This window comes from Euwallacea fornicatus, chromosome 22 (assembly GCF_040115645.1).
Source record: "Euwallacea fornicatus isolate EFF26 chromosome 22, ASM4011564v1, whole genome shotgun sequence".
Classification (NCBI taxonomy): Eukaryota; Metazoa; Arthropoda; class Insecta; order Coleoptera; family Curculionidae; genus Euwallacea; species Euwallacea fornicatus.
The window spans coordinates 3,635,468-3,663,412 of NC_089562.1; the positions used below are offsets into that span (position 1 = coordinate 3,635,468).

A 27,945-nucleotide genomic window follows, 5' to 3' on the forward strand; every position below is an offset into this window, starting at 1 on the left:
TTATTTGTTACTCAAATTGACAATTGACATATAGCAATCAGGTTCAGATGTCTCTACAGGGATCAGGGCTGGATTCCAAAATTTAGGAATGCTAATCTTAGAGTGTGTTAATTTCCAGCTTTGTATTTAAAAACTGTTAATTTATCGCTCCCTCGTAGCATATTTTAAAGGCGTTATCAGGTGCGAAATTATCATCTAACCTCAAATTTAAAATAGTGAGGTAACAATGACGGTTCCCATGTATACAAATAGCGTAAACAATTACTTCCAATTTACTATTTTTACCATAAATTTACGTTTAAATGCTTTATTAATAATTAAATTATTAGCAATTTATAATGTATACGCGTGGTTTATTAGATTCAACCAACGCAAACTTTATTTTGACAATTTATAGCGCTTACTAATTTCCTTTTCTATATTTTACACTTTCAGACGTCACGCAATACAGAATTCACGTATTCGAAGCATTCAAACTCCAGATTAAGTCTTTGCCCTCCAGCACGATGGAAATGGACATTGATGATGACTTCTCAGATATATCAGAAGATAAAATTCAACACTTCTTGCAATCTAAACTTAGTGAAATTACCATTGAAAAGCAAAACCTTGAAATCATGCTAAAAGAGCACCAGCAACAACTAAGTGAAACATGTTTACAACAAACAACACTTCAAATTGAATACAACTGGAAGAAACTAGTGAATTGCAAGTATGTCATATGCTTGAAAGTAACTTGCTCAGAAAAGTTTCAAGATATTCAAGTATATCTCAATTACTGTGACAAATTTGAGAAAACTCTTGAGTATGAAACTAAAAGTTTCAGTACAAGTGCAGCTTCATGTTCTAATTGTGTTTTGTGTCAGTGTATAATTTGTGGTGTTTTATTACAAACCACCTCTTTTGATAATGAAGCTTATGTCAGCATCAGCTTTGAAATACCAGAGTTTTTGAAACACTCACATGTTAGTTTATCTGGATATATTCTTGCTACCACCTCTAAAAAGCTGGATGAAATTAGTGGCCAGCTTCCAGAAATTTCTATCTCTGTAAATGATTTTACATCCATGCCAAACAATTTTTCTCTTCAAGATCAATCATTACCAAATCTACTAGCTTTAACTGCAAGTGGCCAACAAAGTGACTTGGTAATGATTCTTCCTGATGAATGGGTCACTCCACTTGACTGCACTTTTGAAATCAATTGCTCCCTTACTTATTTACATGTAGGAAATGGATTCTTCTATCTGGCTAATAGGATATCAGAAGTATTTGATAGGAGTGTGCTTATTATTCACCCTGCCAATCAATCCAAAGAATTGTTTCTGAAAGTGTACACTGCAAATGAAAATGTGCTGTATCCTTTTGTTCATCATTTGTTGACTTGCATTAAAGGTAGTTATATTGTTCCTAAATCAGTTTTTCTGAAAATGAACATAAACCGAGGAATTGTAAGGAAAAACTTGCTGGAAGAGTTTAAAAGTAATATGTTAAATGAAGTGTCAGTGGGTCGAATGTACTGTAAAAGTTTGGAGATAGTTGGGGGTAGAAGCACGAGAGAGAAACTTAACGATCAAGAGTCAAAAACTGACTTGACGTTTCTAGAAGTTATGGCTTTAAATTGATTCAACAAAATTTCCTTTTAAACATATTTATTTAACAATAAAATAATGACAGAATAGTAATTGGCACTAACGCAACATAACAAGCTCAAACCAAGCTGTCAACACCACTTCAAATACGTAATTTAACGTTCCTAGCGCACCTGTGCCTATTTCCATTCATGAAGAAATGAAGTTACAATTTACCTAATTAAGTTAAAAGAAAACCTTAGATTTACCGTTACAAGTAAAGATTATTTCACTACTACACATCTAAAACGTTAACCGTGGTTTTGTTGCGAATATAATAACGCGGGTATATCTGAATGAAGCATTCGATTTTGTAGAATGGACACCTAGGTATATGGGAATTTAATGTCTGAGTTCAAATTTAGAAAAAATAGAAATCTACAATTATCACAAGATGTAAATTTTAAGAAATATTAATTAAATATATTTTTTGTAAATTAGTTATGTGAACTAAAATGTCCATGGATTGAATTGTGTGATCTGGAGCCTTTACAATACAATTATCAATCCCCACTATTTCCGAAAATTATAATTGTAAAAAAACTATTTTGATAATTTTCATTCCCCCATTGAAATTTGAATAGAACGGTTTTATGTAATAAATTAAAAAAAGTGAATAAATATCTTTAAAAATTGATCGGTGTACTGGGCTGTTATAATTTTGGAAGAAAATTTACCGCACAAACCACTACCGTATTATAAGAACTAATTCGAAAGTCATGTGATACGGGATATGGTTATAGAATTTTATTGAAATCACCGCAAAAGTTGTGTATGTAAAAACAAAAACTATATCGAGGAAACACCAACGTATTCCATATAATCATGAATATTCATGTAGCTACTATAAATACGATGAATTTAGGGCACAAAGTGTAAAAAGTGTCATAATATCGAGCAGTGTAAACTAAATGTTAGATGATTTCATTTGCAGTCTTTTAGCCACAATGTGCGTATCGCTTTTTTTTTGTTGTCCAAAATCCAACTCCTATCACATTACACTGTCCCACAAAAAAATTATATGAAAGTTTGCTTTGGAACAGTCCCGCATATGTATGATTACGAACGCCTACATCGGAATACTTCCTTAATTTATGAAACCGACAAATCACTGCAATGTTGGCTTTTTTCTAGTTCTTAGGTTGCTCAGCCGAGCATTGAAGAAAGTGGTCGTTTCCTTTGGATAAAATTTCATCGTATAGACATGAATATACTGAAATTTCTTTTGGGCACTTAAAAAGGAAATAAGTTTTAACGGTTTTAAAGATACATTCATACTGCTTCTTTCATCGACTTGCATCATTCAGACTATTCCCTATAATAGGTGCGTTAAAGAAGTCTCTATTATGTAAAAATCGTGAAATTATAGACAAATATCTCATAAAATTGCTTCTCTAGACTAGAAATTTCGTTAAGTTTTGGTTGTCCTAAATTGTGCTAATGTAAAATAATAATTGACATAAGCTTAAAAAGGCTATTAAAAAAAAATTAGGTCTGCTATAGCACATACTTCCATAATAATAAGATTGCTCACACTATATTGATCTTTGCATGAAAAATTGACGATGAGTCATTTTGGTTCTACTCGGTTCAGCACACATGTGTGTGCGATGTTGCCAAATTTTCTGTTATGAATAGGATGCAGAGAATATTTTTATATCAATCCTACATTTCAATGGAGGTAAATCGTGAAAGCTTTGGCTATACTGGTTAGTACATGCATGCATAATGTAATAGGTGCAACTCGCTTTCTTGCCCGAATCTGACTGTCCGCCAATCTGGCGGTGTAATTGATTTTGAAAACTTGCAGAATTTGCAAAGTAAAAGTAACACCAATACTACCAAGGTCACAAATACAAACTATTTATAATAAGCGTATATTACGGAAGTATGTAGTTTTAAACTTTACGGCGTTTTCTATTGGAAAAATTAGTGCAAATGTAATGTATTAACATGTAACATCAAGAATTTTTCATTGGTGTTGAGTAAGTAAAGGTATTTAGAGCAAAAGGGAGAATTTAACACGTGTCAGGCAATGTAGCGTTTTTCCAATTTAAGCGATAAAATTGATGGTGTCCCGATCCATTGCAACCTACTGAGTCAAGACATATACTCTATATCTGATATTTCCTACCACTCCATTTGAACACAAGGGTTTTCGACAGTTCTTGAGGTGAATATTCAAGATTCCCTCTTGATCAGTTGCATTTAAAAACTCCAGTGCTTTATTAAGACTTATCCAGAAATATGTAATTGTTATTTTAATAGGAGCAAACTATGTCCTAAGGTTTGAAATAGGAGCTTTAACAGGACGTTCTATAGATCGAATAGAATGAAGTAAAATGAATGACAATTCACTAGTTTTGCACTAAACTAACCAACAAAAATTGCTAAAATCGTTGTATAAATGAAGCTAAATGAGGAATTTTCCCGTAACAAAACTTAGAAATGTAGAGAAGCAAAACTATGGCGTTTTTTACTAAACACCCAATGCATATAACCCTTTGACAGGCCGGTGACAGAAGTAGTTGCGCAAAATTTGGTCAAAACGTGGAAGTCGCCCAAATAAAATGAAAATATTTCGGAAAATTCCAAATTTTGCAAACTGGCACGGGGTTCCGAAACGCCCCCACACATAAGACAGATGTTCCCCTAGGTTAACACGAACCTTACACGTGTACTGTCAATCTCTGACAAGTAGAATTATTTATGAAATATAAGCAGTATTACCGCGCCCATACACCTACTTAGTATATTCGCTCACCCTGTTAAGACGGCAGCCCAAACATGCATCTCGTATGTTAACATAAACTTCAGAATAACAGCAGGTCCGATTAAGAATTTATTTACCCACCGAACAAGGCAACCAGACACCGACTTAGATAAAAATGGGTGGAGCTTAATACCGACAAGCAATGACAAACAAGGAAGGATGGGACCTCATTAGACCCCACCCTCGGACGTGCGCCATGAACTGCTTAACCGCGCCTCTCGCGCTCTACTATAAGGTGGTCGGATGCTGCGGTTGCGCATTGACTGGCAACAGCTCCGTCTCCACTTTAATTCAGATTTGATTTTGTTGATTTCGAAGAGTGAGAGCCAGCGCGCGTCCCTCGAGGACCGTCAGCCCAGGGACGCGCCTTCGCCACGCACACGTCACACCCACGGCGTCCAACCCTCGTAGAGGAGAGCCAGATTGTCCAAGCTTGTGGCTTCGCGTATTACGTAGTCCACCTACAAAACGTCGAAATGTCGGGACATTTGATGATGAACGAAAAATTATGATGTTACCTGCTCCTGTGCTGTACATTTTCTGCCTGGATCTGGGTCTCGGCCCTCCAATTTCATCTTCACTCTACGCCAGACGTTCAAAGCGTATGCGTTACGCTGTTGAACTTTACTCTCGCCTTTGCTCCTGTCATTGGACAAAACGCAGCTCGGTCGGCGTAGACGCGGTTGACTGGTTTTCGACTCTTGTAAGCCCAACAGACCTGCCAAACAACAAAATCTCCAGTATCTAATCAAACATATTCCAAGTAGCATTTCAAACGGTAGAGCAATAGAATTATAGATAAAGTATGCAGTAAAAATTCTTATTCATTGTTCTTCATGACTCGAAATTCAACCAAAAAAGGGAAAAGTAACAAGTGGAATCGGCCAGCAACATAGTAGTACAGTTACGGTATATGCAATTATAAAAAAATAACTATACCTAGATATATTACTCAAAACAAATCCATAATATACAGGGTGTTCCAATTAAATTAAAAAAATACGTAATGTACGTTCAAAACGAGCCAAGTTCTAATTTTTGGATAAAATGCTACTAGTATTAGATATATAAATTACTCCACATTAGTGAACGAGACATTCTATAGATAATTATGAAATTAAAAAAATACATTGTGTAAATTAATTGAAATCAACAAATAATGAAAACCGCAAGAAATACTAGCTCTCACCTTCATATATATCATTTGTATTCTTCCGAATATAGTCCAAATGACCCAGCATCTCCTCGAGCAAATCCTTATCCATAGAATGGTCTTTGAATGAACCGAATAATGCATTGAATCGTTCCACATATTTCCTGTAGTCGTGAATAAAATATTGAGTGTTCTGACCATAGTCGTCGATCTTGGTCATGGCCTTTAGCAGACCCTTTACGTCCTGCATTAGTCGCGAATGTATGTTATAAATCGCTTTAAAGTTATTAGTTAAAGACGCCAAACTGTCGGTCGACGTAAACAATGTTTCTTTCTTCTCCACTAGTTTCTTCTGGTAGATGCTAATGATTTCGGTGACTTGCATGGCCACTTGATGGAGCCATCGTGGATCTTCGATCAAATCCAGGGAAAGCATACTCAAAATACTCTCCTCAGCTGGCAACAGTGTGTCAATTTTGGTTTCGTTGTATTGACAGGCTTGACGCCACTTATCGAAGCAACTTAAAAACATTTTATCGTAGTCTTTGGTGGTTTCGACGTTAGAAGTTCTTAGCACCTCGTGTTGCAAGATAGTGCTGTAGGATTGAAGGATGTTGGAAGCGATTCTCTGCTCCAAATTCAATTGAGAATCACGTGCCCTTACTGCATTTTCAAATGCTGCTAGTATCTCTACCACATTGGGATTCGCACCTTTGGCCCAATTAAGTCGTTGATAAGCCTTCTCGATTAGTTTTTGCTGCTTCTCTTTAGCTTCCTTAAGGAGCTTAAAGGTGACTTGAAGATTTGCCAGATCTCCTTGCATGTCCAGCACAAACTTAGTCCGAGCTGAAGGGAAATTGTTCATGGTTAAAACGTCGTCGAACATTAAACTGTGCACGGCTAATTGACTCTGCAGCCTAAAGGCGCTACTCTGCAATATTGTCAACTTTTGCTCGATTTTCTTGGGCTCCTGAATCTTCTCCCAAGCGAATTTTAAACTAGTTTCGAGACCAGACGCCTGTGACACTACGCTGTTACTAAACACGCCATCTTTCAATAGCAAACTATAGGCTTTCTGATAAAGTTCATCGATAGGGACTTTGCTTTCCGCCCCTATATCTTCTTGTTCGATTTCATGTGTTACATCCAGATCTAACTGTTGCAAAAGCAGACATATGGCATAAGTTATAATTTCCGGTGTTACCCCCAAGAGTTGCCGAGAAATAAACTCTGCAGTAAATTGTTTTACTGGTTTAGTTAACACTTCATCAGAGAACACTAAACTTGGTAAATTGCATTGAATGCCTTGGCACATCTGCTGGGCCGAACTGAAGAATTCGGTCACCGCCACCAGCTTCTTTAGAAAAAATATGTTTTCTAGAACGCTTTTCACTTGCTGATTAAAGATATGAGGGGCGATATTTTTAGCCTCTTTTACATGATCTAATTTCTTCCACGCTCTTGGTAAATCTAAAGATCCTAAAGTAGAGACTAAATTGCTTATTTCCTGTGAGATTTTCTCAAATAATCCATTAAAGCCCATCAGGAGCATTTTGCCCTGACTTAAGCACTCAGAAGCACTAGGAATTAGGGACAAATATTTATTTTGAATTACTGCTACTTTTTGGAGGATAAAATCGTATGTTGTCTAATTAAAAAAAAAAAATTAATAACTATTCACATAGAATAAATACTTTAGAACTTACATGGACATCCACATGCATCAAAACGCACGTTAGAAGTTTTTCCAAGTCGCTCAACATATCTTGAATGGGTATTTCAGCGTCTGATATGATGTGGCTTAAGTCAGATATCATTGCCTGGACGGTAACTTCGTCCGAATGGATTTTTTTCATGGTTTCAGGTAAAATAATTGTGTGGAAGTTGAAATTCAAGTCATATAGGCCTTTATAGACAGAATTCGCTGTTTTAATGCCTTCAATTATTTGGTAAAGCCTGAAAAGGAGATTTTAAAGATTGAATACAATGCCCAACATAATAATGAGAAGTTGTAGAGAAGAATATATGTATATATGAAAAATTATTAATTTTCATAAAAATTTAATTGAAATCGCCAAATTTGTTTTGGACCAGTTTTACAAATTGGTAAATCAAGTACTTATTTTAAAATTGAAGAGAACTTAAACAGATGACAACGAAAACGAAGAATTGCCTAGTAGCCCAATATGTGCAACCCAAAAACTCTCTTTAACGCTACCATTTCAAAACCGAAACTCACCTAGCATCATCCTCCGCCTTCATTGGAATATTATTGACCATCTCCACAGCTCTTATACTATGTAACACCAAATCATCCAAGAACCAATCTCCCTCCCTGGAAGTCAATTTAATCAGCCAGTTTCCACTCTTTTGAGCAGCAATCTCTGAGGTCAAAAACATTCGATTGAGTAACAATAACTCTCCAGCCAATACAAATTTCAAAGCCTTGTCTGCGTTCTTTTCTTGGGTCAAAAATGTATCCACGTTCTTTTTTGCCTGATTGTAAGCCGATTCCAACGAGTGCGTGGGATCTTTAGTGCGAATAGTTGCCAGTTCTTCGAATAATTTGTTCACTTGCATTAAAGTCTCTTTGTAGTAGTTGTCCAAGGCGTATGCGACGTTGATGATTTGAGCGCTGTTTTGGGTCTTGCTTTCTAAAAAGGTTTTGAATTCTTCAATGACCAAATCGCAACCCTCCGTGCTTTTGGTCTCTAAGAGGTAGTTTGCCCATTTTCTATAGAGGTTCATCCTGTGATTCTCAATATAAGGATTGGGGCATTGCACCAGCAAGGAAAAATAGTCTTGGAAGGTTTGAATGCATTTCCTGGTATGTATGTTCAGGTTTTGGGCCAATTGCGCTACCTGGTTATAAAAGGCATAATCATTGATTGGTTGACTTAGTGACTTAGAAAGGACCTTACTTCAACTTCAGATTCTTCACATTGAGAAATCATATCGTCTTTACCGGCGTTATGCAGAAATTCCTTCACTAAGTCGAAGATATTGACACTCTCTTCAGTAACATTGAATTTGAGCTCGTTGAGCCACTGTACAAACTGCTGAGTTTCAAATGAAATCAAAAGCTGCTTAAAAGTTTTCGTGTGCATTTCGCAGTCTTTGGAGATATCGCATAAACCCTGCAATTATTAAATATTTTACAAACAAATTGTCGTATTTATTATTTGTACCTTGCGAGCAACATTCATGGTATCCTGACTCTTGACATATGCATCATAGAGAGAAGGTAGTTTATATAAAGAATGCTTTTTAGGTCCCTGGGCTTCCGCTTCTTTCACCAGTGCCAACTGTTGATGGAGGTCTTGAAGTTGGTCTTCAATTTCATCGATTCCTTTTTTCAATTTGAAACATTCGTTTACCTGATCCACTATGCCAGGAATTTCGTTCAGGATTTCATCCCTAAAACATCATGCGTAATAATACTATGTTCTATATACATATGGCAAATCAAAGACTTACTTGTTTTCCTGCCATTCGACTTTCATCTCCGTACATCTTACGTTAAACATAGACAACGTGACTTCACGTTCCAACTCCTTTCTTGTTTGTCTTTTTCCAGGTTCCGTGACGTTAGTGGAACCTCCAAAAGTAGTACCGGCCAAGACTTCTCCTCCCACGGTCCAGTCAATCAATGGATCGTATACGAAGGCTTCTAATAGGGTCAGGAGAGTTTCCCGACCTTTGCGCATAGTTTTCAGGACGTTTTCGCAGGCAAGTCGGAAAATGCCCTGAATGTATAAATTATACTCTTGAGATCATACAAAAAAAATATATTTTTTTAATTTTTATATTAAATTAACAGTTCACCTTTGAAACGAATTTATAAGAATTTAAAAAATTTCAGAAAATACATCGATAAATTTGCTGTCTATGGCATATCATAAAATTATTTTTAAGCTTATTTCTATAATTTTCAAACTTCCTCTTGTATAAATCTATTTATTTCAATATTATAGGCTAATACTTAAATGTCATGAGCTGTCTCATTTCAAATATTTTAAGAGCTTGAAAGTTCTCATACAGTTGTCTTTAAATTTTTTCTATTGCTTCCGCGAGTTTTGTCGACTCCCACAGGTTTCATTAATTAACCTTGAGCGTGCCCAGGATTTCAAAACATTCTCTTAATTTTTTTTTGGGGATATCTAGTAATTTTTCAATTTCTAACAAAGAAATTGTTAATTAGGCATGGTTCGTAGAAAATTGTGATTGTGTCATTACGTCTCACGCAATGGATGACTTCATTTAAAAAATTATTTTGTTCCTCGTTCATCTAAACAGACAGGGAAAGCGTATGATAGAAGTTTCCGTTTAGCAGGCAAACTAATGGCACTCTTTTAAATTGCTTCGGTTGCACGGCCTGCACGTCAGGATTTTCCCCAAAACGTGAAATACATTTCTTTGTGTAAATAAAAATAAATTATGTGAAAATCCACTTGAGGTCGACTGGGATTTAATCTCATACATGAAGTACGAAAACAATGTCTCCATTTGTCTATATTGCGATCTTGACACTCGCATCTCCTTACTTTTCCAATTTACACAAAATAGGCTTCACTTTTTGGTAATTTTGTGCTCTAAATTAACGTGAGACCCTTCCTAACACTTGAAGCACATTTCAATCTAATAATAGTAAAGACAACAGCTCAACTACGTTGAAGGAAATCACATCTATTGAAATTCAAATTGACTACCTTATGTTTCACCCCAAAAGATTATTCAGTTTGTGACTACGTAAGATAAATTATAGTGAAAACTCTGATACGCCAACAGATCCCTGAATCCAATATAAGAGCGATAACACTAAATCAATGGGTTCTCCGTGGGTAATATCCCGTGATTATTGGAAATAACAGGTGATTCTATAAAAATGTGTTATCAACTCGCCCTAAATAATTAATCACCGACATTGGAATCGAAATTAATTGTTTTTCGGGTATTTAGCTATCGCAGTTGATTGAAAATCACTCTTTTATGGCCCTAATAAAAATCAAGATTTGTTTGCCTATTGTTGCGAGCCATGGCCATCATCATATAGGTAGCAAATTAGTTGTTACGCGATGAAAAATATTTTATTAATATTATGTAATGAGAAAGAATATAAAAATTTCGCACTTTAACACAGCCGTAAAAATCTGGAGATCGAATATAATAGTTTAAAAAAATTTAAGCATATTTTTATTATCTCTCTACTCGTCTCACCGGTTTGATCCATATGAACAATATTATTGGCAATATTTAATGTCTCTGCGAATAGTTAATAACAACGGCGGTAAAACCGGTTTGTAACAATATCCGTTTTTACAGCGCGAATAAATCAATCCCGAGGGATACTTTATACCAACACATCATTTGAAATATATAAAACGATATTATTTATTGACTTCGATCGCCATTATCGTATTTTTCCGTTACAATTATTAACCCGATGCCATGAACTACCCAAGCGATGCATTAATATTCATTATACAGTTTTTTAAATTTTTTAATTGAATTGCCTTGAAGGATCACAATCCTATCTAACAACCTTCAAACAACTTATTACTAGATAAGATCTAAGGATGTTAAGCCATCTTACTGCTTTAATGTAGACGTAAGAATTTTTTATGTCGGAAAGCAAATTTGAGGAGGTGACAATGAATATAACTGCAAAAATCTATCGACAGGGGAAAAACCACTTATTAATGTAATTATTGTATTGTGATTGGCTAACTAAAATAAATTATCGCAATACAGTATTTCTATATGCACTGTGTTTACAATAAGAGTGAGTTTTTCCATATAAAAATTTATTTATTCTTGTACCACCGTCAAGGGGAATTACTGGAAAATTTGTAAACTGGGCATTGTCCTTAAAAAATGCTACATTGCCCTGCAGTAGAGAATCTTTCCTTATAAATTAAATTGTATAAAATCGTCCAAAAAAACGGCACTCTCTCAAGTTACGAAAACACTCTCATTACCGTGTCAATTATGGGTTATTAAAATAAATTATTCACAATCACAAGCGGGTCAAGAGGTGCCAAGTGTCAGTCGAATTATATATGCTACATGCTAAAGGGTGATCTTAAAAAAATTCAAGTACATTTTGAAATTCGAGAGGCTTGTCTTGGATTAATTCATCTGCTGTTACCTATTTATCAGACAATTAATGGTAGATGGAAAATAACTTGATCAACGCACTATGTTTACGGCTCACCGCCGACTGCGAGGATTTTTTAATGATCACCCGTTATTATATGTATAGAAAAGTTATGGACCAGCTTCGTCCCTGAAGCTTTTGTATCGCTTTGAGACCTCAAGAAGTGCGCGCGATACACAACAAAACACGGTTGTTGCCACACGCTTTGCAACACTCGGTACGGCAATACGACGCGAGAATTCGTCGTTTATCATGAAAGTTTGTGGTATATTATAGTCAAAATTTCAAAGGCATTTTACAATGTAGTCAAAAGGGTTATCTCTAGTGTCAAAGTCCCTCTAAGGAGAGCGGCAAATCTAGTGCAGTGTATAGTTTTGGAAGATCATGTCCATCAAGAGGCTCATCTGAGCATGTCGTATGTCAACATCTTCGAATCGGATCTCGTCAATAAAACTACAGAAGACTGTGATGAGTACAGTGGGACTATCGTTTGGATCGTAATTACAGCCCTCCTTATTACCGTAACTATCTTGGGCAATTTGCTGACCATCAGTGCCATTTTATCTACCAGAAAACTAAGCTCTGTGGTAGCCAATCAGTTAGTCTTCAGCTTGGCGGTGAGCGACCTCTTCGTAGGATTAACCATCCCTTATCACATGGCTTTCTACATTGTTACCGATTTCGGTTCAGGCAAAATTAATTGCCTGCTCCGTTTCGTCCTCATCTCCTTCGCCTGTTCCAGTTCCATCAGCAACTTACTCGTCATAGCTGTTGACCGCTATGTAGCCATAGTGTACCCTTTGCACTACAATCGATTAATCACCAGAAAAACTGCTCTGATTTTCACTATTTTCGCTTGGAGTTTGAGTTTTTCCGTGGCGGCTATCCCCTTACTATGGAACGATTGGAGGGCAGGAATTAGCTGCGATATGTTCGAAGTTATCCCAAACGACTATATAAATTTTGTGGTGTGTCCCATGTTTGTGCTCATATGGATTATGATGCTGTTGCTTTATTCGAGGATTTGCCAGGAGGCCACTGGTCACGCCAAGAGACTGAGGAGCGCGAGCAGCACGCAAAATATGTTGGCTTTGAGGGATTACAAGAGTTTTCAGGTGAGATTATTTAAACGGATCTTAAATGCAGCCTTGGCCTCAGTAATGAGTCAAATAACTTAGCTTGATGCTAATTCAAGCTTCGAAATGTATTACTTAAGTTCAATTTAAAAAAGAAAAAGCTTGAGCATAATATATTTACACAACCGCATAAATGGGTTATTTTAGCGATATAATCGGAAAGTTGTTCGAATTACCGTATGTAGTTAATATTCGTGGTGTATCATTTAGTCTTCTGTTTGACGAGTGATATATTAATATGTCAAGTAATAATGTTATGGTGTTATTAAAGTCAATGATTCAATATAGACAGAGAGGAGTGAAATGAGGTCTTATCAAGGTGTCTATGAGATCAGAATTTCCGGTTAATAATATTTGACGATGGGAAATATAAATAATACGCAGATGATAATAAAAATATAGAGCCGAAAAGTTGACGAGTGACTAGTATAATTTTGAGTTCCACATATGAGGCCACTTCATAAATTTCAAATGTGAAGATTTGGAATCGCAGAAACCATATGATTTTACAATTCGACAATCACACACCACTAGTAGACCTTCCTCTCCTAATTTGTTTAAACACCGGAATGCCTCGAGCCATTATACAGAATTCATCATGCGTAGGAATAACATCAAAATGACGTATACTTTTTTAACCTTCCATATACGTGATTGGCCGTTTTAGCGACGTTCTTAAGGCAATATGTTGCTCCTCAAATTAGGGCCTCTGACATACAAAATTATCATAAAATGCGCGAAATGTCTATAACATTTGCCAATAAAGATTTAAAAAAAAAAGAATTTTATGGTTGTATATGGTCTCAAATTATTGCTACATCCAGTTACAGCTTTATGTTCTATGCCTCTACATTTGTGTAATAATCTTTACAGACCCAAATTCGTACCGCACCACTGAGATCTCCAAAATGGTACGAGATGCTCAATACGTAAAAATTTTCATCAAAACTTTGATATATATAAAATATTGCTCATTTCTATTTCTCACATCTTATAAAAAATCTTCATATATTTCAAAACCGAAACAAACTCAACCGCTTTCCAGTAAAAGTGTTCAATTAGTAGTATGTAAATTAGCTTCGAAAAGTGAATAGAAAATGATATCTTTGATGTGATCATGTTACATAACACAATTATGCCATAAAATGTTTATTTTTAATAAAAACTTCTATTTTAGTTGAAAGCTTTCAGAGAGCATTTTTCCACGCCATTATTATTTGGTCTTACCCACACTAAATATACCCATATAAAAGCGAACAATCATCACAAATCTATTCAAATTATTTTAAACTAAGTGGGTTCACTATCCCATCGTAAGGGTTGAAAGAGGGTGAGACCAACTTTATAGCAACGAGTCACGATAGGACATTTCAAAACATGTTTCCCCATTAATCATGAGCCCAACAAATTTCAAAATTAATCTAAAAGAGCATTTTAGTGTTTGGCAACGAATAGGCATCTTCGTAGTTATTGAACCGTCTCTCGGTATATTTAAAGATCGTAAACAGGTCAATCCGAAACGCAGGTTGCAATGAGGTGATTTTATTATCGGCTTAGGTTAGGATACGTGTATCAAAAAACTGCAATCGAAAATGATGTGTTTATACCCAGTAAGCAAGTAACATAGAAAACTGACGGTGGGTAATCCCTAAATAACCACTCTTCGGCTATTAAAATACTAACGACCATTTCATATCAATAATTTATTACATTGTCACGGGTAAACTGGCAAAAAATAAATATTTATTCAGGATTTAATAAACACGATATTAATAAATTGGCGGTACTGTGATTGGGGTAGGTCCTATGCAAAATAAATATTTAATCTGAACATTGTGTTTAGCGAGATTCCGATATATAATGTTTGAATGGTGAAAAGGTATTGAACTTACATTAAGATTAAACAATCTTTTAGCAAATGCAAAAACTACAGCAAATTATGTAAAACGTTAGTTTACCTTTTATACTTAAATAAGTTGTGCAAGTGAAAAAATGTCCTCTGTTGACCTTTGAGAAACGCCGTTTTGAAAATCTTTTACTCATCAGCCATTTGTCAAATTAGTCAAGTTGCCATCTTGAAATTAGCTACAGTTGTCAATCTTCAACTAAATTATATTTACCAATCTTCAACATTGACCAAAGATTGCCTCATTTCTATCTACGAAATATAATTTATCATTTATGATAACTTTCAGGTCATGTTAACCATCCTGGGCTGCTTCACCATCTGCTGGCTGCCCTACTTCGTCATCGCCATTTACAACCGCCATTACAAAGAGGCCAAGTCGACCCTCTATTACGAGGTGGCGTTCAACTTGGCCGTGGCGAATTCCGGCATGAACCCCATCATCTACGCATGGAAGAACAACAACTTCCGCACAGCATTTTTGCAACTAATTCGCTGCAAATCGCCGAATGCGCATCCAGCTGCGCGTTATGTAACCAATCACGTTCCGAGCAAAAAGAATTCAATTTCAAATGGTGGTGGGGGGATGTGCAACGCCATCTGCGTGGAGGAGAACGTGGACAAGTGCACGTCGATTTGTGATAAAATCGAATTGACTCAGAATGGGGGAATGTTGGCGGTGGGGGATAAGTGAGGGATAATTGATCTTTGGTTTAAAAAGATGGAGCCATGTTTGGATAACTGCCAAGTGATTCGCCAGAGAAGTTGGAAGAAAGTTTCGGTGTGTTTATTATTCTCAGAAGTCGAGATGACTTTGGAAAAAATCTGTACAGGCCCTATTGCACCGGACAGGGGAGTTTGTCATAAAGACATTCCGGACGAACTAAAGTAATTACTGACTAAAAATATTTTTCAAGACATGAAATGATCGCCAGCAGGTGTGATTAAAAAGACAAGAAAATATAAAAAAGTTATTAAATCTTTCCTTTCTCGCCACTGAATCCTCACCACTTCAGTTGAAATATATTTGAAAGTTGGATAAATTAACTTAAACTAGTTGCTTAAGAAATTTAGTTGTGTCAAGAGAGTTTGATCCTCAAATTTTATTCCGATTTATTTTTAATTTCACTTTTCCGCAGTTTGTAATATCAATTAATTCTCTGATTACATTCAGATTTAATTTCTCGTTAGTGCTACTATGATGTAGTTTTCAGGACTGACCGATCTTTACAAAATGATCTCTGAACAGAATAATTTAAAATAACATTTTCTTTTTAACAAGGTTTTGCTCAGGAAACATTCTGTCCTTGATTACGTTTATACCATTGTGATATTATTTTGTATTAAACTAGACTTATCTACTTGTTTCAATCTCAATGTACGTTTACGATCCAATTTAGTCCATCTAAACGTATATATGAATAGGCATATGTTTTTTTCGCGAAAACATGCAAATGCATAATTTTTGACAAAAATTAAATATTATTATCTTAAGAAAATTGTTTTACTTTTGCATCGAAAATATAAATTAAAAGCCACTACAATGAGGCTACAATTTTGCCCAACGAATTCCCGACTTTCTTTCAAGAATAATTACGTAATTAACTTTATCCGGTAATTCTGAGTGATTTACAAGATTTCAAGAGGGCCAGAATAAATGTCTACCTACATTTAAAAAAAATCTTAAATTTTCCTACTTTCATTTTATAGAAAAATATATCTCTTTCCTTCATCTGGAACAAAATTAGAATTAGAAGGCATGTTACTTATTAAATATTAAATTTATTCAATAAGAAACACAATCCTCATAAACTGGGTCGTTACGTACCTACTTAGGCCAAGATGGAACGTCCTTAAACCAGCTATGTAGAAAAATAAATTTGTTTCTTTAAGGGTTATAACGATTTTTCTATTGGAGAATCCGGTAACGATGTGCCTATATGAAGAAACACACGAACAATTTTAATACATTAATTTCCTATTAATTTTTTTCCAATGACCTGTGGATACATCATAGCTAACCCAGAACTTAAATTAAGGTAATGAAAATCGTATGTATACTGGATTGAGAACCCAATAGATTAATCTAATTTATTTATGTTGCTTCGACATAAATACTGCGGGGTGCAGAATGAATCTAGGTGGGTTACATAACAATGCAATGCAAAGTAAAGGTGATTTGCATAGATGGGGTATGTTGTTTTTGATTAATCAAAGATGGGAAACTTGCCAAGACATAACTTGATGTTTCTATGATTCAATAAATTGCTTGTCGAAGAATTAAAAAAAAAATTGTAGATAATTTATAGATGTATATGCATTAGGAACGAAACTCTCGCGGCATAAATAGATCAAGATCAGGCCCAATTTAACAGCTGGAAATTTACCACCGTTGCTCAACTTCAAAGCAACTGTACACTTAAACTGTTTTTCTAGTACAACTAAAATATTTTCTCTAATTTTGACACGATTTGAAATACAATACATATATTTTGAAAATCGACAAATTGATTCTGAATTCCAATAAGCAACAAGTTAAATCTGAGTCAAATTTTTGGGTAATTAAGGCGTAGCGAATAAAGTGAAGGACTAGCACATAGATGAAACAAAAATAAGTTTAAAGCAGGTTTTTCAAAAATATATAAAATTTTATACACCCTGTATTTATATTTGTACGCCTCAATCTCCAACAAATCAATTGAACTGTCGCTTTTCCAATTCAGTACATTCGTCCCTCTATTTAATATTAAATAACCAATAATTTTATCTTTATTCCAGTTGTTTGTAATAAAGGCCAGTGTCGTTGAAAAATACTTTATTGTCCCTCTTTCGCGTAGTAACTCTATATAAAGCCCTACCTTTCGTCCGACGACTGTGACCTAAATCAAAGAGTGTTACCCTTATAGTTCAGCTCCCAGTAATACATGTGCTACTTTACAAGCAATTGTTGAAATATGCACAAAAAAATGAGACAAATTTTAAGATTACATATATATTACGATTTTACTGATAATTTTGAGCAAACATACGAATAAAATTCACATTTCGGGAAGATCAATTTGTTTAAGGTCACAAAATTAGCAACGACGAAACATAGTCAAATATTTGGATACGGTCATACGTTTATTTTCAGTATCCAAATTAGGGGATATTGAATATTTATGCCCAATTTTCAATTGATATTCCCAATATATACAAGCACCTTTCCTCATAATAAGCAATAAAAATCATGAAAATTTATCAGTAAGAAATTTACTTGACCAAATGAAAACTTGATGTGCGACATCCTAAATCGGCTAGTTTCATTGGAGAAAAATCGCAACTTAATTTTATGCCTTACCAAAAATTTCTCTTAAAACAAACGTTCCTGAAAGGGATCAATCAAACCCCAAAAGATAAGTTTCGTATTGACTGATGATCGCTATATAAATAACAACTTTATATATAACTCGAAACATATGACTATTCTCACGCTTGGACTTCGGTCTCGTGATTCCAAATATTTCCCGTATTTAAGAGACATCGTGTGGGCCGAGGGAATCTCCTCTCACAGATACGTAATATTGACATATTGACCCAGACGTGTAGACTTTGAGATTAATTATTTTGAAAGCGGCTGTTTGTAAACGTATACAAAACACATAGATGTGAAGTTGAGAACGATAAGTGCAGAGACGCATTTTAACTTAACCAGTTAAAAGGGGACTTTTTTTTATTTTTCGATCTACACTTGCAACAACTCTGCATGTTAAAAATTTTTAATTATCGGTTTTCATTTGAGTCTACCCAGGGATAGAAACGATACAAAAATAATTGAAATCAAACACTTACCTCTACTCCAGTAATTCCTAACGCCTCTTTGATATTAGGGGTGAGCCTGAAGGGGACTTTCTCGGGTACCCGTAAGGTTTTTCCCTTCTCGAAGCAGACGTTATAATCGATATGCACGACGTCACCGGTCAAGAGATCTATAAGGACGTTGTCCAAGTGTCTGTCACCCAAGCCAATTATATAACCTGGAAAAAAATATTTTAATATTATGATGTGTTGTAAAACACAACAAAAAAGTTTCTCACCGATTATGCTCATCACAGCAACACTGTATGAGTACCGCTTAACCACCTGCCACCAAGCAGTGGTGGACACAGCATTGCACCATAGTTCCTTAGAAATCAGATCGTTGGGCGTTTCTGCCATCAATTCAGTCAAAACTTCCTTCAAAGTGCTTAAAGGCCACTCTTTTCTATTGTCAATGTTCTTCACTCCGTGATCTACTAGTTTGTTATAGAATAGCTCGGAAGGTCGAGGGACCGTCGCAGAAGCTAAATTAAAATTAGGAAAAGGACTTTTGGAATTTTGAGTAATCAAAACTTAGAATTATTAGACACAGAGTCGTATTTAAACATGCATATTAGTGTTATATACAATGGTAAAACATAATCGATTAAATACAAAATTAGTTAGATGAGACAAATGTTACAATTTTTATTCACACCTATATCGTGGATACAAAGGAACCGGCAAAAAATGTATTAACATTTTTTTTCGATTTAATATTTTGATCAAATTTACATTTTTCATGAAATTTTGAAAACAAAAACCAATTTGGCAACACCATTTATTTTGAGAGAAAAGGACACGCTTATACTCTTAGTTTAAGAAAAATAGCAATAGTCAAATTTGAATTGATTTTAAGGAATTATAGGGTGTTGAAAAATAAAAATATAAAGATGGAGATACTTGAAAAGGCGTAAACACGATACGATTTAGATAAATCTGTTATTCAGAACTCACCTTTTGCATTCGGTTTCGCCAATTCCCGCTGTTGCCATCGCTTGTAAAGAGCAAACACCGGGGTAGTTCCATCTACCCAAGATATCAACCCCGATCGTGGACCTGCAATTTCAACATCTATCGAAACGTACTCAAAAATACCAACGAAAATCCAATACCTAAAGGTATAACTGAGTAATGTCGAGCGCAATATAAATTGTTTCCTGCAGGATCCGTGTTCCGGGCCATCATTGTGTTGGCAATACTCAAAAATTGCATTATTCTTTCGTCTAAATGAAGATCTTCTAGCCCCTATAAATGGTACACAAATCTTCCAAAACATTTATCTACCACGTTAACTAATACATACCTTGAACAAGTAAGTATAGGTCTGGCCATCCGATCCATAAAATACCAACTTCTTTGGTTTCGTTTTGGTAGGTAATATCGAAACAACATTATGCACGTGCGAAATTGTAATATTTCTCTTGGCTCTAGTTGCCAATCCCGGCATTGCAATCATGGTATTCTTAATTGCGTGCAAAATAGGAGAAATATCCTGCATCTTCAAGGAATATGACGCCCGTTTATGGAACTTCTGCTGGAACTTTTTCTGGAGCTGCTTCAGGGGAGCCAGAGAGTCTTTAGGCCTTTCCGGATGAATCGGGTTTTTTAGTTTATCGATTACACTATTAATGTCGTCCAAATATTTTTCCTGAAATTGTTTTTCATGCGGCGTTTCAGGCTCAACTTTAGTAACATCGTTCAGTTGCTCCAGTACAAATATTATGGGTTTTATTATGATGCGGTGCTTTTCGATTATTAGGGAAGATCTCTCCTCTTTGGTTAAATTGGTGTTGTCGTTGACTTTCTCAATTTCATACTCTAATTGATGTTGTCTTTTCGAAATCTCTGATTGGTGCTGGGCTAACGTACCCAACCACAGCTCGTCCCATAATAAAGTAATTCGACGCAGCTCTTTTACCAACGTCTGCACCTGCGTTATGGTTTCCGGATCCTGTTTGCTTAAAATATCTACCATGGTTTTGAAACAACTCTGCAAAGTGTTAGGAGTGCTCAGTTCATCATTATCGCTTTCATAGTTGTCTTCATCGTTATCCAAGTCATTCTCCTCATTTTCGTCATTGTTTTGCGACAAACAATCCTTAGGCAACTTAATTTCACTGAAATCGAACTTTAAGCCTCCTTCCAAGGCTCCCACCACTGCCGGGAAGGTAATCAATTGAGGAGCATCCTCAGCAACTCGACACAAGAGCTCCGAAACTCTAAGCCTTACGTAGCTTTCCGGATGGTTCAGTCTAGAGAAGAGCTGGGGAATGATCACTTTCCACGGCTTTGTTGGAGTGGTTTTTAAACCTTCTTCCAGGATACTTTGCAGCTCAAGCGCATACTTTACTATAAGCCTCAAAAGTCTCAATGTTATAGTAATAGTGTTGCATTCAGTACTCTTTGTAATGTTCTCAGTATCCATCACCAGGTGCAAATACTTAAAATACGCCTCTGCACTCAATGAGTAGAGATTGTAGATACTCTTCTGCGTGTTTCTCCAAATCTGTATTAAATTTTTTAATTGCTCCTCAGTAGCTTCCCTTAAAACTCCCACCGTTTGCAGCTGGGCTTGTATCATTTCTGTAGTGTTAATCTCATTGGAATCTATGTCTTCTTCTCCAATAATAACTGATCTAGTCTGAGATAAAATCATGAAAATTTTAGTCAGATCCTCCTCAGAGGTTTCAAATGGTAGAAGCGCCTTAATTTCGACGCAATGCTCCTCGGAAAGATTGTTTTTGATGTTGCAGCTTTGATCCACAATTTTCTTGCCCCAGCGATAGCACCAAGTTCCGAAAGCATTCCAGCTTTTTGCGATAGTTGAGCATTGAGTGGCCCCAAAGCGCATTAAACGCCCAATTGCCATTTCGTTCAACGGAATCATGTTGACAGTGGAGGGCTCCAAGTTGTTTATCTCCGGCAAAACCATTATGAGCCTTCCTAAGGGACTATTTATATCTGTAATATTCACATTTTCACTGGATTGCAACCAGGCAGCCAACTTCAACAAAATACTGCTACAAATTTTGCGATGCTCCATGCTTCCAAAATGCTCGGCATATTTAGAAATGGGTGTCGATATAGTGGCGCACAAATTCATAGCCAAAGATTTTGTGTTTTCGCTGCAATTGTACACTTTAATCACTTCGGTTATGCCTTTAGCAATGTCCAAAGTGCAGAGCGTATAATCCGAGAGTTTTCCTTCGAAATCCTTGAAATCCAGGAGATTTAAGTGAGAACTCGAAAAATGCACCCCCTTGTCCTTAAAGAACTTTATAAGTTGCCGTGAGGCCAACCCTAGATTTTTTTCCTTGCGGGCCCGCTTGATTATATCAAGTCTTAGATTGCTCGAAAATAAGTTGAAACCTTGGTTTTGGACTTTAGAAAAGTACTCGGACCACCATAGTATTTTACGCAACACTGATGTGTCAACTTTGTCGATTTCTTTTTCGAAACTTTCAGATACTAGAAATGTCGTGTGAGTGGGGTAACTTTCTGCCAGATTTCTAAGACCTATAGCAACATATTGCAATAGTGAGTAATTCTGTAAAAACTCTGAAGGAGCTAGGAGCAGCAAGTCTTGAATGTTACTTTGAATCACTTGAAGGCTTTTGTTTAGCTTACTGGGGATGACTTCATCGTTCCTTAATGCTAGATTCAAGGCGTAGTTGTACAAATTGGTTTCTGTGGTAGAGAGGTTCTCATATACACTCCAAGTGGACTCTTCTTCTTTTGTCTGCCAAGTCGTCAGTTGCTGTAGAGCATATTCATCTGTCTCCAAATCATATAGACTTTTATTGCACTCCCAGTCGGTGGTCTGAAACCAGTATTTTTTTCCTTTGTCCAGAAAACCTTCTTGTTCGTTATGCCACTCGAACAAATCATTCCAATTATTCAACTCCTTGTAACAAAGAACTATTTGGTCTTGAAGAAAATTGCAAATATCCTGATCCAATTTCTTTTCGTCTTTATCCACCCGAGTTTCGTGCAAAATCTTCTTATAACCTTCAACTGCTATTTCGTATCGTTTCGCAGCCTGATCCGCCGCATATTTAATCCACGTGTAGCGTTTATTTGTTCGCTGCTTGCACCAAGTGTAAAGCCCGTACAAAGCTTCAGGCTCTTTTAAGGTGAGCAATGCTAAGGTCACAAACATTGTAACTCTCTCAAAATCAGCAGTATTCGATTTTTGCGCCAAGTCTTTAAGCATGCTCTGGCCATGCCTAAGGGCGACGCTACTCTCGCCGCAATGGAGAGCTACATGCATCACTACTAATCTAATCCGTGAAAGCCATTCGTTACAAGTGTTGAGGTTGGCAATGAAGAAGGATCTTACAGCTTTACTTGATTGTGGCATTGCCACCGCACATCCTTCCGAAGCATTATAAATACTCTTCTCTAAATGCTCAACGAATTGCAGCAGCAACCTTACTCGAATTATGCTTTTCTCGTTCAAACGTTCACTAGTTTTCTTCATCATAACTAAATCATTCCCCAGTTGATTTAGGGCACTCTCGATCTTCATAAAGGTTTCATTAGGTTTGCCCAAAGGAGTGCGCAGTTTGTAGTTTACGCAGAATTGAGCAGCTTCTAATGTGCACCAATTATTAAGCACCTGTCTGGAGTTCACGGCTAAATCATAGAATAACTCCATGTTCATTTGCGACTGACAGTCATGAGTCCAACAAGCAGTAAAAATATCTTCCAAAAACTCCTGCTGAAGCGTGTTTTTGTTTAGCAAAAACTCCATAAATTTCTTAAACTGATCCGGGTACATTTCCGTGTCTACTGATCCGCTCAAGTGTAAATGTTGAGCCATGTCGGTCATGTAACTATTAAAATCTTTAGAATTAGATCGTTTTTGGATGCTAGGATTACCTACGTTGACTTTATTGAACTCCACAATGGCAATGTCCCAAGGAATATTGGAAGACAATCTGGAATACTGGTCTCGCAATTCCGCATTGTTTGAAGTCATATGCAGCTTACACAAATCGCTTACGTTAGTCAAAAAACCGTTACTCCATGCCAGCTGCTTGTTGCTGAGCAATTTCTCCAAATTATCGCAAACAGCTTTAGTTATATTCGCATTAAAGTGGTACCCACACTTCACTAATACATCAGTTATTTCGGCAAATTTTTCGTGTAAATAAAAGGCCTCTAAATAGCTCTCAGAATTGATCAAAATGTCCTGTAGCCACTGTAATAACAATAAAGCCACTTCCACCGAAGTCTCAATTTTTAAGCATTTGCGTAATGTATCCAAGATAATAGCAAAATTTCCCGAGTTCGGAGAGGCGCTAGAAACATCGTTTAGGCCTAAACCTTCGGTCAAAGCAAACCTATTTATGTCCTGTTTGTTCGCCACTAAAGAGCTATTTGACACGAAGTGATTGTAGCATTTGCAATGCGCGAAAAGCAAATACAATAGACTATATTGGATATATGGTGTTTTCATAGCCAACTGTGGGTCGTAAGGACGCAAATTCACTCCTACCAGTTCTAGAATACTGGGCTTTAAAGCCCACATAACGATAATGGAGCTGGCGTTTGCCAATTGAGACAAACATCTCAACAGAAACATTACAGTTAAAGATGGGTCTTCCGAGCCGCAATCTTCCGAAAGAACAAAAGGATTGTTCACCATTATTAACTGATACTGAGGTAAGAGCTGCACGTAGTATCGTTCCAAATCACCCAAAACATATCTGGAAAAATAACAAAAAAGGATTAATATATTTTTGAAGACTTCTGAATATGATACAAAAATAAAAGTTTTAACTTATAAACACCTGGTGTACTTGATTTGTAACAAAAATTTTTAAATTATTACTATAAAGACACACATACCTGTAGGCTTCCTGCAACAGCGACACATTCTTCAAATTTAGCAACGCCTGATAAACACAGATCACTGAGTCCTGGATATTTACATACGGCGATGATCGAAGTTTCACAATATCACTTTTCGGCCCTATCAACTTTTCTATCAACTCCACGGGCAAATTGGCTGAGAGCTCCTTAATCACTCTAGAAATAAACAGCAACAACGACACTAGAGCATTATCGTGAAAGTCGTTGACAAGAGTCAGCTCCAAATCAATCAAATTGTATATAGAGTTGCTAAGGTTTTGAGGTTTGGACTCTAAGCAAGAAAGCAGCTGCGTAATACAGTCATTGGCCGCAATAACTAAGTTTTCTGGTAGGAAACTATCAAGGGTATCTGTGACTGTTTTTATGATACTTGACAGACATGTGATGATAAAGTCGCTAGTCACCGATTTGTTGTTCATGGGATGAAAACTCTCGTCGAGGCATTTAAGCACAGTATTCAAAGCCAAGATCAGTACTGTGACGTGATCGATGTTATCCGGTAACGAAAGCTCGGCACTATAGTTCGTAATATCTTCCAAGAAATTTTCGACTAAGGACACAGAAAATTCGATATTATACTTGAAATGATGTGACAGTTTCTGCATATGTTTGGAGATAAATTCAATTGTTGTTAAGCTCTGAGTGTGATCTACATGCCATCCAAATAGCAAGTCTATCGTGTCTCTAAACTGAGCATAAAACTCGGTAGGATACATCTGAACAACTGATACCAAGATCTCCAGTATCGCCTTAAAAACTTCAGCGTTTTCATTAACTTCAATCGCAGCTACTAAATTGTTAATCAAATTTTGCATGTGCTCCCCTAAAATCGGCTTTTTAAGCTCCATGTTAAGAGTTTCCTTAAACGTGCCCATAAGAAGAACTTGCATTTCATCATAGCTATTGTTCATTTTTGAAAACAGCCAATTGTGATACCTAGTGTAAAGAAAAAAATACTTATAATCGTACTGAAAAAGATCATTATCTTACCTATCAAAATCTCCCACCTGGCCCATAATATAACCCATTCTCCCCAAGGCTCTGGCTGCCTGCTGCTTGGCCAATAGACCGGGTGAAACGTGGAGGATTTCATACATGGATTCACCCAATATGTGGAAGGCTTTCCTTCAAAGAAAAAGAAACTGTTTTTTGTTCCGTTGAAGGTTATAAAAGGTGTTGTTACCTGACATAAGGAGCATTGTCAGGTAATAGCAAAACCTCAAGTAGCTTTTTGGAGACTTGTAGAGATAGTTCCGAATTGGTCTCAGAATTTAATCGTCGCAAAAGTTTGGAAATTCGCGTATCTTCGGGAAGATTGAGTTTGATGTCTGACTTCTTTTCTGGTTCATAAAACTTTCCACGATATCCTTAAAAGAAATGGAAAAAATTCAAGAATGTTTTGCAAGAAGTCTTCCCTATAAGTCCAACATGATCGTTCAACCACATTTGTCTAATAATACAATGCCTGTAGCATGTTTACAAATAGAGAGTGAAAGAGAGAGTACTAACAGAAATGGTCTAGATATAGACAGAAATGTAGAAGCGTAGCAATAAACATTCATTTCATATGATAAAAGTTTGGTTATTTTGTTATTTTTCATTTACCTGTTGAGATACTATCATTCTTGCTCTCATATTTGCGACTGCCATAATAACTATCTGAATAATCTTTATCAGTTCTTCGAGGAGGTTCTCCTCTACGTCCCCTGTAGTTTGATGACCTAGTGTTTTGTGAGGACCTATTGGCTCTAAACTCAGAAGAATGTGCGCGAGTTCTAGTAGATCCTGAAACAATTTGAAAAGATTCAGGTACCTCCTAATGTGAATTGGATTGAGTTTTATCAGCTGATTTTCAACTATTTAAATTAGTCATCATTCACCTTGGTAGATTTTTTGAAATATTCACTATGAAATAATCTGAAAAAGGTACTTTATTCCTTACTCAAATTCATTGTTCACCATTGAAATATTTAAAATTATAAGAGACAAAAAGTCAGTTGAATTTTTAAGTGCTTTTTTAAAGCCAAACACAACCATATATTAATATTTTAAAAATTCAAACAAATTCTAGAAATAATCAAGACAAATGGATATTTTCTAAAATGTTCTTTATTTTATTTTTAACATAATAATTGTAGATTTTTTATTGTCCATGAGACAAAAAAAATTAACCTGATATTAATTCTTAAAACCTAAAAACCATTGAAAATCTCATGGCTTGGTCAATCCCAATGCAGAGCAGAAAATCTGAATATTGTATTCTGCAAAATGCAAATGTAAAGATCTACTTAGAACCCTATTTTATAGACACATGTGAGAGTGAGAACAATCTTTATGTATTATTAATTGTTCGACATACTGAAATGGCCAATTTCATTTTTACTCTCACATATTCCTACAGAATCAGATCTCTAAATAATTAGATTTCTAACCTGAACCTCGCCAACCCCTATCCCTGGAATAGCCACCATACTTATCAGCTACATCCTGGTCCCCACTTTCATCTGAATTAGTGCCTTCAGGCTCTGGAAGGTCCCGATAAGTCTTTGAAGACTTGAATTTGTACCCAGTGGTATTGTTTGAAATCATGACACCCTCACATTACCATACACATAAGTTTCAGCCCTATTAAAACAATCTTTGAGCCCTAGAATGTGAAGTAAAGTATAAGTTAAATAAAACACTTTGTGGGATATAAATTTGGCTGGTTATTGGATGTTATTAATCTAGAGGATTCCCTACGTCAAGTTTTTGTCAGTGAACAAAGTCAAGGTTACATGCCTGTTATTTGGACGCATTTTCTGTTTACGGCTATTTCGATTGACACTGTGACTGAATAACTTACCAGTTCATATAAAGTCGCAATATTTCACAATGGTTTTATACAAAAAACTCAAGTTTTGGGAAAATCGTTCGACCACAGTTGAATGTCGCTTTTCAGTAACCATCGCCGTGATGGTAACTTAGTATTTAATAACGCTTTCAACTCATAACTCCACACAGAGAGATCAAAATATCCCTAAGTTTTCCCTACTTATCCCTAGAAATTTCCTTGCAAATTCCCTACTTTCACTATACTTATACCAACCTTTATAACATATATATTTTTATTGCCTACTTCAATTTATAGATTACCTCACTAATCATTAAATAAAACTTAGTTTTTCTTGTCTGACAGTTAATGCGCTAATTCTACAAATTCCTATATTCGAACTTTTTAACATTGCACATTTGGCATAAGGCATGTATTCCAGTCCGTCTTTTAGCTTACAGCATCAAATATTATTTTATAAATCCAAATAAACCTCACCAATAAAAATTTTGATGTAAATAAAAGTTGATAGATGAAAACAAACAATTATAATCCATATTAAAGCAAAAAGACTCTGTGTACTTCCTGGACAAAGTCGACACACTTTGTATTAACTTAAAACCTACAAGTCACATTTCTGCACTAAATTTGAACACCCAG

At 35.9% G+C, this 27,945-nt stretch overlaps 3 protein-coding genes across 6 annotated transcripts; 2 read left to right on the plus strand and 1 right to left on the minus strand.

Annotated features, from left to right (window-relative positions):
* Positions 1 to 40: 40 nt before the first annotated feature.
* Positions 41 to 2,024, plus strand: LOC136346306 (uncharacterized). 2 transcript variants are annotated; one of them, XM_066295358.1, is made up of 2 exons: positions 41 to 180; positions 436 to 2,024. In XM_066295358.1, the coding sequence occupies exon 2, from the start codon at positions 507 to 509 to the stop codon at positions 1,623 to 1,625; it is 1,119 nt and encodes a 372-aa protein (XP_066151455.1). In that variant the 5' UTR covers positions 41 to 180; positions 436 to 506; the 3' UTR covers positions 1,626 to 2,024. The 2 variants fall into 2 exon arrangements, with proteins under 2 accessions (XP_066151455.1, XP_066151456.1); XM_066295359.1 differs by having other exon boundaries at positions 120 to 220.
* nonC (serine/threonine-protein kinase Smg1) lies at positions 1,636 to 27,926 on the minus strand. Of its 3 annotated transcripts, XM_066295350.1 has the most exons (20): positions 27,562 to 27,709; positions 27,319 to 27,513; positions 26,906 to 27,120; positions 26,079 to 26,258; positions 25,657 to 25,840; positions 25,464 to 25,598; positions 24,450 to 25,409; positions 19,900 to 24,307; positions 19,709 to 19,841; positions 19,551 to 19,652; positions 18,833 to 19,078; positions 18,588 to 18,772; positions 9,035 to 9,303; positions 8,746 to 8,974; positions 8,479 to 8,694; positions 7,797 to 8,419; positions 7,264 to 7,513; positions 5,594 to 7,205; positions 4,923 to 5,122; positions 1,636 to 4,865 (listed from the first exon to the last, which is right to left on the minus strand). In XM_066295350.1, the coding sequence occupies exons 3-20, from the start codon at positions 27,060 to 27,062 to the stop codon at positions 4,788 to 4,790; spliced, it is 10,167 nt and encodes a 3,388-aa protein (XP_066151447.1). In that variant the 5' UTR covers positions 27,063 to 27,120; positions 27,319 to 27,513; positions 27,562 to 27,709; the 3' UTR covers positions 1,636 to 4,787. The 3 variants fall into 3 exon arrangements, with proteins under 3 accessions (XP_066151447.1, XP_066151449.1, XP_066151448.1); XM_066295352.1 differs by lacking the exons at positions 27,319 to 27,513; positions 27,562 to 27,709 and adding an exon at positions 27,784 to 27,926; XM_066295351.1 differs by lacking the exon at positions 27,562 to 27,709 and having other exon boundaries at positions 27,255 to 27,336.
* Positions 11,741 to 16,255, plus strand: mAChR-C (muscarinic Acetylcholine Receptor, C-type). Its single transcript, XM_066295360.1, has 2 exons — positions 11,741 to 12,829; positions 15,046 to 16,255. The coding sequence occupies exons 1-2, from the start codon at positions 12,125 to 12,127 to the stop codon at positions 15,448 to 15,450; spliced, it is 1,110 nt and encodes a 369-aa protein (XP_066151457.1). The 5' UTR covers positions 11,741 to 12,124; the 3' UTR covers positions 15,451 to 16,255.
* Positions 27,927 to 27,945: the final 19 nt, after the last annotated feature.

Bases quoted from the DNA above. Each gene is read 5' to 3' on its own strand.
- LOC136346306 (XM_066295358.1), top strand. From the start codon at position 507: ATGGAAATGGACATTGATGATGACTTCTCAGATATATCAGAAGATAAA.
- mAChR-C (XM_066295360.1), top strand. From the start codon at position 12,125: ATGTCGTATGTCAACATCTTCGAATCGGATCTCGTCAATAAAACTACA. The intron at 12,830-15,045 runs GTGAGATTATTT...GATAACTTTCAG, and splicing joins GGGATTACAAGAGTTTTCAG to GTCATGTTAACCATCCTGGG.
- nonC (XM_066295352.1), bottom strand. From the start codon at position 27,062: ATGATTTCAAACAATACCACTGGGTACAAATTCAAGTCTTCAAAGACT. The intron at 19,653-19,708 runs GTATTGGATTTT...TTGAAATTGCAG, and splicing joins TTACTCAGTTATACCTTTAG to GTCCACGATCGGGGTTGATA. The intron at 5,123-5,593 runs GTGAGAGCTAGT...GTTGTTTGGCAG, and splicing joins TACAAATGATATATATGAAG to GTCTGTTGGGCTTACAAGAG.